The sequence below is a fragment of the Fusarium keratoplasticum genome, chromosome 11 (assembly GCF_025433545.1).
Source record: "Fusarium keratoplasticum isolate Fu6.1 chromosome 11, whole genome shotgun sequence".
Taxonomy (NCBI): domain Eukaryota; kingdom Fungi; phylum Ascomycota; class Sordariomycetes; order Hypocreales; family Nectriaceae; genus Fusarium; species Fusarium keratoplasticum.
Window position 1 is genome coordinate 1428966 of NC_070539.1, and position 15313 is coordinate 1444278.

The 15313-nt window shown below is 51.7% G+C and overlaps 4 protein-coding genes and 1 pseudogene across 5 annotated transcripts, besides 1 other annotated feature; 1 reads left to right on the top strand and 4 right to left on the bottom strand.

Moving 5' to 3' along the window:
- Positions 1-190: 190 nt before the first annotated feature.
- Positions 191-2135, bottom strand: NCS57_01329800 (HET domain-containing protein; the record flags this gene model as incomplete). Its single annotated transcript, XM_053062941.1, has 2 exons — positions 191-1779; positions 1838-2135. 2 exons carry the CDS (start codon positions 2133-2135, stop codon positions 191-193), a joined length of 1887 nt encoding a protein of 628 aa, XP_052907836.1.
- A 310-nt stretch (positions 2136-2445) lies between these two features.
- Positions 2446-4214, bottom strand: NCS57_01329900 (MFS domain-containing protein; the record flags this gene model as incomplete). Its single annotated transcript, XM_053062942.1, has 4 exons — positions 2446-2479; positions 2540-2894; positions 2947-4020; positions 4076-4214. The coding sequence occupies 4 exons, from the start codon at positions 4212-4214 to the stop codon at positions 2446-2448; spliced, it is 1602 nt and encodes a 533-aa protein (XP_052907837.1).
- A 400-nt stretch (positions 4215-4614) lies between these two features.
- NCS57_01330000 (Fungal-trans domain-containing protein) lies at positions 4615-6344 on the top strand (the record flags this gene model as incomplete). The annotated part of the gene is made up of 8 exons (XM_053062943.1): positions 4615-4725; positions 4778-4826; positions 4883-5451; positions 5503-5553; positions 5613-5734; positions 5791-5989; positions 6050-6154; positions 6207-6344. 8 exons carry the CDS (start codon positions 4615-4617, stop codon positions 6342-6344), a joined length of 1344 nt encoding a protein of 447 aa, XP_052907838.1.
- A 686-nt stretch (positions 6345-7030) lies between these two features.
- On the bottom strand, positions 7031-9219 carry NCS57_01330100 (DAO domain-containing protein; the record flags this gene model as incomplete). The annotated part of the gene is made up of 14 exons (XM_053062944.1): positions 7031-7051; positions 7103-7125; positions 7184-7328; positions 7387-7423; positions 7485-7543; positions 7594-7626; positions 7684-7819; positions 7868-7905; positions 7957-8026; positions 8077-8242; positions 8296-8425; positions 8475-8669; positions 8717-8948; positions 9008-9219. 14 exons carry the CDS (start codon positions 9217-9219, stop codon positions 7031-7033), a joined length of 1497 nt encoding a protein of 498 aa, XP_052907839.1.
- A 1723-nt stretch (positions 9220-10942) lies between these two features.
- Positions 10943-12601, bottom strand: NCS57_01330200 (annotated as a pseudogene). Its single transcript has 3 exons — positions 12416-12601; positions 11343-12363; positions 10943-11295 (listed from the first exon to the last, which is right to left on the bottom strand).
- Positions 10943-12601: a sequence feature.
- Positions 12602-15313: the final 2712 nt, after the last annotated feature.

The window sequence follows — 15313 nt, forward strand, 5'->3', positions numbered from 1 at the left end:
AGATGTAACTTGATGGAAAAAGTGTGACCCAAAGTAGATGAGCACATGTGCATACACAGGTTGTGATGCACTTAATCAAGAAACCTCAAGTGTTAAGATATGAGTCGTCTCATCTCGCATAACCATTTGATTAAAGAGGGAACAAAAGCCTAGCGCTAGAGTCGCCTTGAATTTACAAAAGAAAGCCCCTTTAAATGATAGTAACACTGGTCAAATCACCCCCAACCCACCATGAAGGAAATCCAGCCCGGGGCTTTACCCTATCCCATCTGCTCCTCGGCTTGTCCCTGGTATTCCAGATTTCATTCTCATTCTTTGGGTTAGCTTGAAACAGCAACAACCCATGTCGCTGATACAATGTCTGGCCTTGAGATTCCGATTTCCTCAGCACGAGGGAGCAGAGAAGATCTTCGGCCTCTAGTAGCCGTAGGCAGTACAACGGCTCGTCATCTTGAGTGTTGTCGCCCGAAGGAACCCATTCTGCACAATCTTGGTACAAGCATGGAGACGAATTGACAACCGCGTCTGCCTCTGCCACTGTTGTTTCGACAAGGATACCGCGAAGAACGATCTGGGAGTCCTGGCAAGATTCCGTCCATGGCTGCATCCCTTCGCTGTGCTGGGGCCATTTCTCGACGCTGAAGTGAGCTTCAGGAGCGCTTGGTGTCTCCTTGGCATACCAAATGATCTTGGTTTCCAGGGAGGCCCAGGACCATGTCGGCGCGCGCCACTCAGGCACCCGTGATTTTTCCTCGTCAAATGGGTCAGTTGCCCAGGCGAGATCAGGCACGAAAGAGTCTGCCCACAGACCAGCAAAGTGCTGACTCTCGCGCATCGGTGCCATGTACTGCGCAATACCGTCGATAGCCATCAGTTTGTCACCTGGATGCGACAACTTGAGTTGCGTATAAATCTCAACCACCTCATACCATTTCGACTTGAGAGCAGAAGTGTCCAGGTGAGCTTCGGCGGGCTGAAGTTTTGAGTTGCCCGGGAACCCGTGAACCTGGGCTTGGAAGCCGCCAAGAATAGGCGAACACTGACAAACGTTGCGAGAACGGCATTCCCACACAAGCTCCTGGCTCGTGAAGTATAGAGTTCGGGGCGAGAGAAGACGTTCCTGCATGACCCATGCGCGGTTCATCAGAGGATAGTCAAAGAATCGGTGGTTAAAGTTGAACCGTGCAAAGAGTCGATATTTCTGGCCGGATTCGGGGATGGTGCCAGTTATTTCGATCTTTGGAGAGTTGTAGAATAGACCACCTTGGCCGCTCGGCGAAGAAGCGGCGGCGAGAGTGACAAGTGAGTTCTCATAGATCTGACACATCTGCGAACCCTCCTTTATCCAGCATTCGACGTTGTGTTGAATAATGCAGAGTGAATCGATCCAGATATACCGATACCCCAGTTTGCGAGTGATGGCAATGGCATCCTTGAAAGTCTTGGGTAGCGCTGCGGCTGGGATTTCGTTGGTGTATTCATCATACGTCTCATCGTTGAGTTGCGCAGTGATACTCTCGGGTGGTCCCCAACAGTGGCTCAAGGCGAGGTATTTGGCCTGCGCCGGGTCCAACTCATGAGTGTCGACGACTCGAACAGACGTTTCTCGAACCTCCACCAGCCTTGACGGGAGAAACCCGTCGGGTGCATTCTCGCAGAGTGAATGATTGTCCAGGCACTCCTTCAGGGCACCTAAAGCGAAGGCGCTTGACTCATCCGAGTCTGTTGACGTTGGTAGATCGTCGAAGAGAGGGACGCTCTTCCAAGGACTGGGTAGTTCTGTTGCGAGTTAGGCAATCATCCAACAAGCAGATCCAAGGGCGTGGGATGAAGGTACCCGGAACCGCATGAATCAGAATATCGTGCTCAATTATAAAAGGCTCCTTCTCGATCCTCACATTCAGTTCCCACTGCGAAGAATCTTCGGGGTGAAGCATGTCAGTGCGCTGTCGTCTCTTAGTCGTCCAAAGTATGTATTTAAGGTCAGGAGACGAAGCCTCTGGTAGCAGTTGCTGGACAGCCTGCTGGACCGCATCGCAACAGATGCACCCATTTTCAGCAGCCTTGTAGAGTCGTTCAAGAGTTCCTCGGGCGTCATCCGCCGCAAAGCCACGGCAGGACTTGCAAGGCGACATGGTGACTCAAAGGCTGATACCTTGGTTTGAAGATGAAAGATCTGGGATTTATTTCTGCCCAACGATGAGATTGGGTCAAAAAGCGACCCCAATCCTGGTGGCTGACCACCAAGTGTGGCACACTTTACTCGTAGCTTGGCGCCACGACTTAACATCGCGACAACGTCGACAACAACACCAAAAAGTAAGATCGCGAGTTATTGCTCGCGTGGCATCTCTCCCACCAGGAAAGAAAATCACAAAAGAATATAAAAGAGATATATTTACTCATAAACCCCTTTGACCAAGATCTATAATATAGTACCTCTTTTTACTCCTTGACAACTATACTATTCTTATCTCCCCTTACTTTATGTTAGTTTAAACTTGTAATCTCTGTAGAACGGAACGAATGAGTTACATACCTCGGCTCAATCGATGATCTGGCATCACCGCTTTCAACGCTGTTAATAACCGGGCCTCGTCGAGAACGCTTATAGGCATTAAACCAAGAGCCTTTGAAGAGATAGTCAATCTCCTCGACACTGAGACCAGAGATCTCTGGAACCATAAAGAACACGTAGATAAGGGCCAGAAAACACCAGCCAGCGAAGAACAGGAATGCTCCCCAGTTGTCCGTTGTCTTCAGGAGCGAGGGAATGCTGTACTTGACGGCGTAGATGAAGAGCCAATGAAAGGTTTGACTGACGGCGCCACCGAAGGAGCGGATGCGGTTTGGCCACAGCTCGCCACCGAAGATATAAGGAAGTACGAACAGACCTGCCACTCCTGTCAGTAACGGAACCACATGACAATTATTGCAGAGACTTACCGACGGCGTACCCGAAGGCGTGAACGAAGAGGGCTGCAATGGCTGCATGGGATGCGCCGGACGAAACGGGGCCTTCCTGGTGGAACTTGATAAAGACACCAATGTAGACATGCGAGATCAGCTGCATTGCTATTCCCACAAACAAAGACCGACGTCTCCCCAGGGCGTCAATGAAGAAGAACGACGCGATGATGCTAAAGAAGAACTTGGACATGCCGTACATGCCGCTCAAGAACATGCTACGAGCCGAGTCACCGCCCAAGCCCATGATGCTCATGATTGGAACAAAGTACGAGGTGACAGAGTTGGCGCCCGACAGCTGAGCAAGAGCATATGAGATCAAGGCTTGTTGCAGACGGCGGAGGTTGGAGGGGACGGTGAATGTCTCTTTGACGATGTCAACAAAACTGGAGCCCATGCCACTGATCGAGTTCTCGATATCTTGGATCTCCCCCTCGATGCGTTGGTGATCGGTAGGCAGACATCGCAACTTAGCCAAGGTTGAGACAGCGTCGTCTTTCTTGTCCACCATCATGAGCCATCTGGGCGATTCGCAAATGAAGAAGCTGGCCAAGATGGCAAAGAACATGAAAATTGCCGGTGAGAACCACACGATCTGGTACTGGAGCCTGCCAGGGTCCATGTGCAAGAATATGCCGTACACACAAAACACCGACGTGAACAAGGCGATACCCATGGCGATGGTGTACCAAGCTGTAAGGAGGCCACGTATCTCGGCGGGAGCGAGCTCAACGATAGACATAGGCCCGGTGACACTGAGTGAGCCGATCCCTATGCCAGAGATTATACGTGCTGTGTACAAGCCGGCCCACCCTGGGGAGGCGGTGGCGATCATCTGTCCGAGGATCCAGATGGAAGCGTACAGACGAAAAGACCATCTCCTACCGATTCGGTCGTTGACGAAAAACGATGAGGCCGCACCAACAGCATAGCCGATGTAGATGATGGAGATGAAGTTCTGGATGTCGCTAGCCTTTGCGCCCGATTTGACGTTGAATTGCTTTTGAAAGCCGGGTAGGGACGGAACGACAGATGAAGATCCCTGGTCCCAGGCTTGTTGCCAGTTAGTTTGAAAGGATGCCCGTAATAGAACGAACGGTAGACTCACTGGTTGGAAGGCCTGCTAAAGCATAGACGGCACAGGAGAAGAGCAGGCTCCGGTTGACCATTAGATCTCGCGGAGTTGCTTTGATAGTCCGGGCATATTTTGCCAGGACTGACTCGGTGAAGATTTCCTTGATGGGCATTCTGACGTTCTCTGTCGTTGTTTGTCAAGTCGTGATAATGGAGCTGTTGAACTGACACAGCAACTGGAGGGACTATCCAGCGCTGTTATATGCCAGCATTGATGGCGTTCAACAACACGGTTCTCATCCCCGATATCTTGGCCAAGCTGAGAGCTCAGGCCTGTACCGGAAGAATACGAGTCGTTATCCAAGATAGGGAACCTAGTGTTCGGAAGAATACGGGCAGCCAATCGGAAAGGGGCGCAGCATATCTTGGTTAACCGACCGGCCCCATGGCTATCATCACCCCGCACGCATGGACTTGGCATCTCTGATCTGATCCACCTCGATTCCCTGACAGGCGAGAGGGTCGGGTCTGGTCTGGCGTGGCAAGAGATGATACCTTCATACACCAAACAAAATGCTCCAGGCAAACAGCAGGAGTCGAAGACAAGGGCCTCTCCGGCGGCGACGGGTTCCAGGAACGAGAGCCCACCAAGCATGTCTGAACTGCAAAGAGAAGAAACTCAAGGTGACTTCAGGGATACAGACCTCCCGAGCAAGGCTAATTTGATTTGAACCAGTGCGATGACCAAAACCCTGCTTGTGGCAACTGTAAGAGGCTGGCTATCTGTGGGTATCAACCGAAACTCAGGTATGAAGTTGTTCATTGCTCATTGACCTCATAGCCTGTCTTATCCAAGACCCCAAAAGCAAGAAGACGAGGCCCCGAAATTACCTGGAGGTCCTGGAAGGCCGCGTCGCCAGCCTTGAAGGCCGTGACGACAGATCCTCTTCAGGCACGACACAATCTCCACTTGGCCCTGCAGTAGGCTGCTCCAATGGAAGCACCCCGTCAACCCAACTGACACCAGACAATGGTGAGGGAACCAGCGACTTGTCATCCAGAGTGGGCATGTTGGACTTTCGGACGACACAGATGGAGCCCCAGTATCTCGGTTCATCGTCTGCGTTTGCGTTTTCTCGCATCATCAACTTCTCTCTCAGCCGAGACCTGCCCAGCGAACCCGCCCTGGCCAGCCTCAACAATAGGCATGCATCGCCGCCGTCTCCTTGCCTGTTACCAGATTACGAGGTCGCTCTGACGCTTAGCAATGCATATTTCAAGCACATTCACCCACAGTACCCTTTTCTGCATGAACCGACCTTCAGAGCTTGGGAGGCAAGACACTATGGTTCATCTCATGATGCGACCGAAATAGGATTTTCTTCGTCGCCATTGTTCTTCCTCAACATGGTAAGATTGGGCAGAAATAACTAGTCGAGCTTAGGGCTGACGGCATGGCAGGTGTATGCCGTTGCATCTCTTCTCTTACCGAACACTCAGTCTTTGGCCGAGGTGAGTCTTAATTCCTGACCCGAAACACGCGTCCCCGGAGCTGATGCCGTCCTGCTCAGCAATTGTACATGTCCGCTCAGCTCTTCACCGACATATTGTCCAAGGATAACCTAGAGTCTATTCAAGCCCTATTGTGCTATGCCATGTACTCTCTTCGCTCGATGGACGGACCATCCCTCTGGTATAAGCGACATGCCGGCTTAGCTTGATTGCCACGGCGGCTGATGAAGAAATCAGGAAATTATCCGGCCTCGCACTGCGTCAATGCATCGAACTGGGCTATCACCGAGGCATCAAACGTCTTGCGCCCACCGCAAACCCACTTCAACAAGAAATGCGCAGAAGAGTCTTCTGGGTTGCGAATGGAATTGACTGCACCGTGGCCTTGAGGCTGGGACGGCCACTGGGTATCCCGATTCAGGAGATCGATGCCGAGGTAACACAAATCTTGCACCCCATCACTCTTTGACTCATACTGAACACCTGAAATGCAAAGTATCCATCAGATGTTGACGACTCTGCCATCACTGAAGCCGGCATCACCAGTCCGCCTCGGTCCCACCACAGCCAGCCAGCGACAACAATGTCCACTGCCATCCACGTGTTCAAACTACGGCATATCTGGGCTCAGATACACACCTCGCTTTTTTCAGGCGCCTCGCGCTCAGACGTCGAACATGGTGCCTGCCATCCTCGCATCAGAGAGTTACGGGCAGACTTGGACGCCTGGCTGGCGGAAGCTCCACCTTCACGGCCAAGGCAAGATGATGATCTGTCCATCTTCTCTATAAGCACTTGGTATGAACTGAACTACAGCTACACCATGATGCTCTTATATCGAGGCCAATTAGCAGAGTATAGAGAGTCAAACAGGCAGGTTTTTGAGGAATGTATCCAGGCTTCCAGGAACATCTGTCAATCTTACCGTCGGCTCTATATAGGGACAGCAGTTAGATATACGTGGGGGACCCTTCATTGTCTTTTCTTGTCTGGTTTGACATACCTGCATTGTCTATGGACGTATCCTGCAGTCTTGGAGTCGGTCCGCCCAGAGGATGTCAGCAAAACATGCACCGACTGCACCATGGTGTTGGTGGCGATTGCGGAGGGTTGGCAAAGTGCGGCGCCTTACCGCGATACATTTGAAGCCCTTGCAAATCGTACAATCGCTATGGTGATCAACAAGAGTCGCTCAGCCCCAAGCCCGGCTCCCCCGTTAGGCGGGATCGAGATCGGGGATGATGACAACTGGAGCCATTGGTTAACCGACATGGCGGAAGCTGGAGTACTGGATGGAGTTGATGGGTTGTTGGCAGGATTTATAAGTGACTTCGCGACGCACCCAGATTATTGAGAGAATTTGGTTTACCGACGTTTAGTACTATCAAAGATACGTGGTAATCCAGCCCTTTTGCCCCTGTCCTGTTGCGAAGGCAGAACCAAATGTGGCTGCAGATTGGCTGCAAAATTAAACACCTTACAGCTTCTGCATGGGAACCTGTTTCACAGTCAGTTTTGTTCTTAGAATTTGCCGCGTGATTGGTATTACCCGCTTCATCTTGAAATCCTGAGCTATTCGGGGCCAGTTAGCACATGATGGTAGGTTAATCGCTGATTCAGGGGCACATACCAGAAGCCATCTTGAGCTTGGACATCTCTCTTGGGCCATCCTCTCCCTCTGACAGGCCGTTGTTCGGCTTGCCCTGCTGGGCAACTCGCCACTTCCAGACAGTTGTGAACTGGTCAGGGACACGCTCGATTTGATTCTTGACATGCTGGCAGGGACGTGTCAGCATATGATGCTATTATTAAACCGGATCTCATGAGACCTACCTTTCCGAGCACTGGGAGAAACTTGAAGCCATGTCCACTGCAAGGTACTTAGAAAATGATGGCCAACCATGCAACACAACAAGGATGGGGAAACTCACGAGCCTCCTGTGCAGATGAAGAGGGAGTCGGAATATCCAGGCACGTAATCAATCACGTACTGCGACTGTTAGTAATAAACACAGGTGGGTGGATTGGCAAAGCACCCACGTCGTTGTCGATGCTATCAGTATACCAGCACAGCTAAATTTGTCACACATCAGCCTTGATCCGATCAACAGTCTCTAGCGCTGCACCCACTCTGCTATCCGTGAAACCAAACTCGGCCAACTCAGGAAATGCCTGAGCAATGACTTCCTTCATCCGCGAAAGGCCGTACAGAGGCACCGTGTTGATACGCTCCTCCGTGTACTTGGTTCGTGGAGTGGAAATCCGGCTGTAACATGTTAGCCTGCGTCCATGACCCCCAAGATGTTGGGCCTACAGGTCTGGCTGCGTTGGGTGAGCTTGAAAATTGGTGAACTGTCTCGCATGTAAGCAACGAAGTGCGGGACGGCTATGGATTCGACTCACTTTACGACCCCGAAAGCCGAACTTGAGTCGCCCTTCCTTGGAGATGGGGAATCCGCCGCCCTGGTAGTAGCTAGCATGAGAGTCAGCGCAACGTCTTGGGTGAAAAGGGAGTGCACAGACTCTTCCCCTTCTCCCCTGCGATAAGACCAGACGGGGTAGTTGTCAGGGTGGAATTTCTTCCAGAGGTCCTGTCGGTGCTTCGGAATGTCAATGAACATGACAGTTCCTGCCGTTGCTTCGACAGTCTGGTGAGCTTCCGGGATGATGGATGCAGTCCAGCTGCCAGCTGATGTGTGTTAGCCTTGGGGAACAGGCGCAAATCGGACTGAATCTAGTTACCAGCGACGATGACCAAGTCTCCGAAGTGACGAAGCCCATCGCACGTCTTGATTCCAGCAACCCTCTTGTTCAAACCGTCGTTCTCGACGATGAGGCTGGAGAGCTTACCCTGGGGATCGCCCAGGGCGAACTTGACTCCGACTTGTTCACAGAGGAACTTTGTGTAGATGCAGGCCTACATTCATGAGGTTAGAATTTTGTTCAAAGCAGAGAGACCTGGTTCTCGGATGACCTGCCTTGTCAGCGATGGTAATGCCTCCCTGGATGTCTATGAAGCCATTGGTGTTCCCGCCATTGATCCTATCAATGATGTGATACTTTTCAACCCACTTGCGATCAATTTGCCCCAGCCTTTTCTCATCTTGGGCGTTTCCCTAAAAAACGTGTCAGTCGAAAGGTCGACAATCGTCGGCGTTCATACCTTGACAAATTGCATCCTGCGGAATTCTGGCGCCGTCTTCTCCATCGTCTTCAGACTGTCTGCATAGTAGTCGCGCAGCTCTGGACCCTCGGCGAGGAAATACGATCCGCAGATGTAGAAGAGCTTATCTTCTGGGGTCAAACCCTCTGGGAGATCGGAAACGTTGGCCTCGGTGATTGCCTTGTTCCACGAGAGCCAGAAATCTCTCGCCTCGATGGCCAGGTCTTGATAGCTAAGAAACTAATGTTGGCATTCCCCTCCATTCAAAGTAAACAACGGGGGCTATCTTACTCTGTCCTCTCGGCGTAAGCCATGCGAAAGACCTTGTTGATATCTGCTGAAGCGCCATCGCAACCCCTTGAGGGGTCATACCCGTTCTTGTCAAAGGCACATCGGTCGAAGATGGTGATGTTTCTGTAGCCACCGCGCGCGAGCCATAAAGCGCTGCTCAGGCCGAAAACGCCACCCCCAACGATGATGATCTCGGAGTCATGAGAAAGCATGGTGAGAGAGGAGTAAAAAGCCGATTGTGCGGGTGGTGATAATTTTGTTTGTACTGCGAGGAGCCTACTACGGGAAGAGTGGGTGACTTGTCTAAGGCAGCCTTGGACAAGAGTGTAAGACGCGACTTTATATGCGCAGTCACGGGTACGATCATATCCGTTCACTGTGTCAAGCTAGCTGCCATGGTGCTTGCTGGCGTTGAAGCCGGAGAGTGATCCGACACTCTTCGTATTCTTCCGAGTCGCCAACCATGGCTTATCTTTCATGGCCCACACTCCGGATTCCAACCAACCGCCCCCGAGAGGTGTTCGGAAGCTACCGATGCATGGACTACTCCGGTACAGTGTGGTCTACCAAGTTGATTAGGCCTTGACCTCTCGGCACCGCCCTGACTATATTTCTCTTGGTCAATCTGTACTCCCTGCTGGATCTTCTCAACCTTACCATGGTCCATAAACTCATCTTTCACCCATGCATCTCGCACTTTGTGAGACTCTCGTCCACCGTCGTGGGTCGAGATAAGCTCATACGCCTGTTTCAATTTTATTCACGGTTTAGGATCTGGTACTTGACGAGACACGACTGCCTGATTCTTTCCAAAGAGCGATGGGTGGTCTTTATGAGTCGCCTTGCACTTACGCGAAAGGTGCTACGCGCTGGCCGGAGTGTGGAACAAATCCAGACCGCCACCAAGGCCGCCAGCGCCTCACTCAGCGGCGCGGATCACGATTGCTTCCTCCATCACGTCTCAGTTCTTCGACATTTTCTCTTGGCTGCATACCTGGTTTTGGACAACGCGACCATACTAGACAGCCTAGGGCTCCATCCCTGGAAGAGCTCACAGCGCATAACTCTGCAAGCCGCCCGGTTCTGGTTCAGCGCTGTAGTGTGCGGGCTCTGTACACAACTCTACTCCTACCATCGAATGAGGCAGTATCGGAAAGACAAGGATGGCATGGATACCAAAGCAGATGGTTATTGGTGAGTGCTTTAGCCGAAATCTGTGGCTGTCGCTGTGTGCTGATACAAGACCGGATCCTAGTAAACACGCCATTGACAAGTTTCAGCTTCTATCAAACCTGTGTGACTTGGGAATCTCATCGTCTGCGGCTGGGCTAACTCAAATAAACGAGGGCCTTATTGGGATCTACGGCATTATAAGTAGTAGTGTTGGGATTTATAGACAAGTGATAGCGACCTCATAGTAGGAAAGACCAGTCTGAAATTAAACCATATTAGTATAGAATGCTTCCTTGGTCATTGCTTAGGTTCTTCTTTAATAGGAATGCTTATTCTAAATTGTTATTGTAAAGGCAATGCCTGCCACGCCCTTCACAACATCGCAACGACGCCAACAACAGCAAAAAAGAAGATCGCGAGTTATTGCTCGCGTGGCGTCTCTCCCGCCGGGAATTGAACCCGGGTCTCAAGCGTATTGTAAATGACAAGCTTGCATACTGACCACTATACTACGGAAGATGTGTGATTGTGATCAACCACTGTAGTGAGAGGATTCGATGGGACGGTGTGGAGATATGCGGGTTATAGCCCCCCCACGTCTCGCGTCAGAGGATATGAGTGACTGTATATATATTCATGGGCATCTAAATGCTCGTTGATTGACTATAGATACTTAAATATCCCAGCCGTCTCTCGTATAAACTTTGCGCCAGACGCGCGCACGCCTCAGTTTGTCCCCCAACACCACAAGCAATAGAGTCATCACAGCGTGTACATGAAATCAGGGCGCACATCACCACTAATAGCCTTCTGCTCATCGTTCATAGCGTCCCACTTGGCGTTGCGCTTGCCGTTCCTGCGCGCCCTGTTCTCCCAACGCAGCGCAAAGTGCATGAAGATGGAGCCACCAAGCAGGAAGATCACTTGGTATGCAAGCACCATGCCGTGACCGGTCCAGTAGCGAGGCTTCTGGCGGTCAAGGTAGATGTTGGATGAGACGACACCGTTGAGGTTGCCCCAGCCGACGACCATTCCGAGAACGATGGCGCGCTTCAAGGAGCCCTCGATGTTGTTGTTGACCCAAGACACGGTGTTGGACACGGTCGGATAGATTCCTGCAAGAGATCAGCGAAGTCGTGATAATGGAAGGTGTCAAACTTACCCATTGCTCCAAGGAAGACGGCGCCGTATTGAACCTTTGGCTTGTGACTAGCCAGCAACATGATGAAGCCAATGATACCCACGCAAACAGTGGCGATGTTGCAGAAGCCTCGCCATTTGGTCCGATCCGCCGTGAAACCAACAAAGATGGTGGCCAACGCCGCGCACGCATACGGAGGCACAGAGAGGAGCTGCGCGCGTGTGCCGACGTAGCCCATACCACGAAGGATAGTGGGAAGGAAGAGGGAGAAGGCATACAGAGGCATCAGGCAGCCCATGTAGATGACCATGTACCCATACGTCTTCCAATCCTTAGCGGCAGCCCAGATATATCGCTTGTCAAAATCTTCAGCGGTTCGACCCTGACGGTCCATGATGAGACGGCGTTGAACGCGGATGCGACCCTCGGGGGACAAGAAACGGGCAGTATCAGGCCAGTCAAAGACCATCCACCAGCAAAAGATGCCAATAAAGACGGTCGCCAAACCCTCGAGGATGAAGATCCAAGCCCAACCAGATTTGCCGCCGATGCCGTCCATCTGAGCAATGGCAGCAGCTAGCAAACCACCAAACGATCCGGCGAGGGCAGCAGCTGAGAAGAAGATGGCCGACCGGGCTCCAATCTCGGAGCTCTTGTACCAGCAGCCGAGATAATAGTTGACGCCGGGGTACAAGCCAGCCTCGGCGACACCAAGGAAGAATCGCGCAGCCAAGAGACCAGGGTAGTTGTGGCACAGACCCATGAGGGTCATGACGATGCCCCAGGCGATGATGATGCCTGTGAAGAAGATGCGCGGGGTCAGACGCTTGAGGAGGCCGTTGGTGATGGGCTCAAAGAGGGCGTAGCTGATGAAGAAGATGGTGAGCGCCATGTTGTAATTGCCAGTCACCATGCCGAGCTCAGCTTCCATGTTCTCGAGACGGGCATTTCCAATGTTGGTTCGGTCGAGGAAGGAGAGGAGGTAGAGGAGAGAGAGCCAAGGGATGAGCCACAGGTCAACCTTCCACATCAACTTCTTGTCCTGGCGATGGTCAGTAAGATGGCTCAAGACGGATGCATCTGTAGTAACTAACAATTTCCCGGCGCTCCTCTTCACTCTTCCCCGCGTCGGGGTCGGGCAGGTTTGCCAGAAGCTGAGCACGCTCCGCCTCGATGGCAGACGTGGGAGGAAGCTTGGAGACATTCTCAACGTCCACAGTCGTGGGCTTTTCCTGCTCCGACGGCGGCGTTCTAGTGCTATCAGTCGTCATGGCGAAAAGCTGAAAAAGAAGAACAATGATTGACAGCTCATCACAACTTCTGGGGGAACGACACCGCCATATAAGAAGATCTCAAAGGCGGCCCGAATACCGTTTTGTCTCTTCCCTCTCTGATGTGCCTCGGCGCGTTGTCCACCCCCATTCCCTGCAAGCCCTCACATGCGGGGACGGGGAGAGGTCAAAGCTGTTCAGATCTGCGATTCGCTCTAGGCGATTAAAGGAAGGTAATAAGGATCAACGTGGAGAGGAGACATTTCCCCGCGATCGAGTCTAATTGGACCGACGGGGTGAGGAATGTCGATCGTGGATGGTTTTCGGAGGCTGTGATGACCGAGTGAGCAAGGATTGCGAGCAGCAAGATTGCAACCCCCCTCAAATGCAAAAAGGCTATCAGCCTGAATGCATCCCCCGGCTGTGTGATGCAAGAGGAGGCTGCAGGAAGCCAGCCACCGAGGGATCTGATCTCTCTCCCGTGCTACGTGGCTTCATGTTGGATTCTCGTGTGTTTCTAAATACAGAGAGATTGAAGCCTACGCCATGTATTCCTTTATTGTTCGGGACATGGAACACGTTTGTTGGTTGGTTGGGGGACCATTCTTCCCGTGTGTCACATCGAGGCGTAAGCCTTCTTCCCCCTCTGCATGGCCATGCCGTCACTTCCGAAACAAACACAGAGGGACATTTTGTTTCGGGCTTACGGGGCGCATATTTACGCTGATCACAATGTTGCAGCGGCGGGAGGCCATAATTGATGTCCGAAGGAGGGTCATGTTGGCTGCTTACTGGGGCGTCTGATGCCCGCGACGACGCTCTTGGCGCCCGACATCAAGTTTGCCTTCTCACATTTTGCCCTCCATCCAAGCATCATGTTAAGCTTAAGAGTAGTCGCGCTGCTGAGTCTTGGCTTACCAAGACTGGATGCAAGCCCCACGTGGCAAAAGCTTGATTATGGTGTGTAGCTTCTCGGCCATGATGGAGGTGGCTTTGTTCCCCAACTTGTCGCGTTGTGCTCAACCAATGTGACGCCATTATCACTGTCGGGCGAATTGTCCCTGTAGATACTTGATGCCGTCAGATAATCCGCAGCCATCCTTTTTGTATGATCCTGCTGGGCATTTTCAGCTCCAGAGAATCCATCTCCTCACGGGAACTTTTGTACCACCACCATTACCGCCGAAACTTTCCGGATCAGCACAAGCGGCTACCGCGGGCGAGTCAGAAATAACCCCGGGAATTTGGTTCGGGACGATACATGTGCTCAAATTTCACCAAGAGTTTATTCGCAGTTCTGTGTCACCACCACCAGATACAACTGAAGTCAACATCACCCATGCACCCGCCAAGCTCTCTTCCCTCTTGGCGATACAACGTCCGGTAGTTCCGCCGCCAATGAGGCAGGTGGCGGGGGTAACTGCTCTCTTGGCGTGGATGGTTCCGTCTTGGCTTGGAAAATGGAAGAATCCATGGATGACGGAGCGGTCGGTGCGTGAGGCATTGCTGCGAGACCTAACCCGACAAGGAGAGGAGCCCGATCAATGCTACCACGAGATGAGATATTGGTTGCATTTCTTTCTGGACGAACGGAGATCATCGCGTGACAGCTGTCAAACATTGATAGGTTCGGGGCATTAATCTGGTGCCCAGACGCCCGGATTCACGTTGTCTTGGCCCCGATGTGTATTACGCGTCTCTAAATGTCACACTGTCGCGTGGAATACCCTGCACGAGTCATGGCCATGTGGGCAGTGGAAACAACAGCGAATTGAAGCATCTGAAGAGTTGCCTTCATACTGGGTCACGATAGTAGTCGGTGGCTGTGGATGCACACCGCACACCTGCTGACATCAAAACAGAGCCTGGACAATGCGTCCATGCAAGGATATCCACATCATCCGGGGTAGATCTGGGGAAGGATCACGCAAATCTCTGTTCCGCTCATGACCCCAGGCCCCGCGAATGTGGCGGTGGGTGAAAATGGAATGCCGTAGGTTCGTTTCGCCAGTGACAATGGATACAGAAACCTCGAGTTGATGAATACTCTCAATGAAGAAATTGCCTAAGCGTAAGAAAAGACTGATCAAAAATTTCGTCAAAGAAGAACGAGTAGTTGAAGAATTTTTGATCACTTCGGCCACTTTTCATCAGAAGTAATGCCACCTTGGCTGGCGTTTCAGGTCACAAGTCGTTGTGCATTTCCTCAACTAACACAAACGATTCGAAAGGGAACAATGAAAGATGGAAAAAGTCAAAGAGCGTGCATGAACTGTTTGAATAAACTTTGGCGTGACACTCTAACTTTGACTGCGCGCACCTACAAGAAGCCCACAATCCATGACACTTTGGGATATGGTCACGGGATCAACTTTTCGTGAATATAAGAATAGCCATAGATTCGCTGTCGCCTGTGTATGATCTCATGCCAGCGGGAACTCGAAAAGCTCAAGTTTGATCCTGAATCACTGCCTCGGCCATTCAGCAATACTATCATCACCTCACCAGACTTCGAAATGGGAGAAGACTGCTGTCGATGCCGTCGCATTACGGCTTGGCCTGGAGCCACGATTAAGAGTCTGGCATTACGTACCAAGCGGATTGTCTGTTGGCTCCGCCCATCAAAATCACCATCACCATCACCATCACCATCATTGTTGGCAGGCATTGGGCACATTATCAAAGAAGATGTTAATTAGCACATGACAGCATTAAAACCCA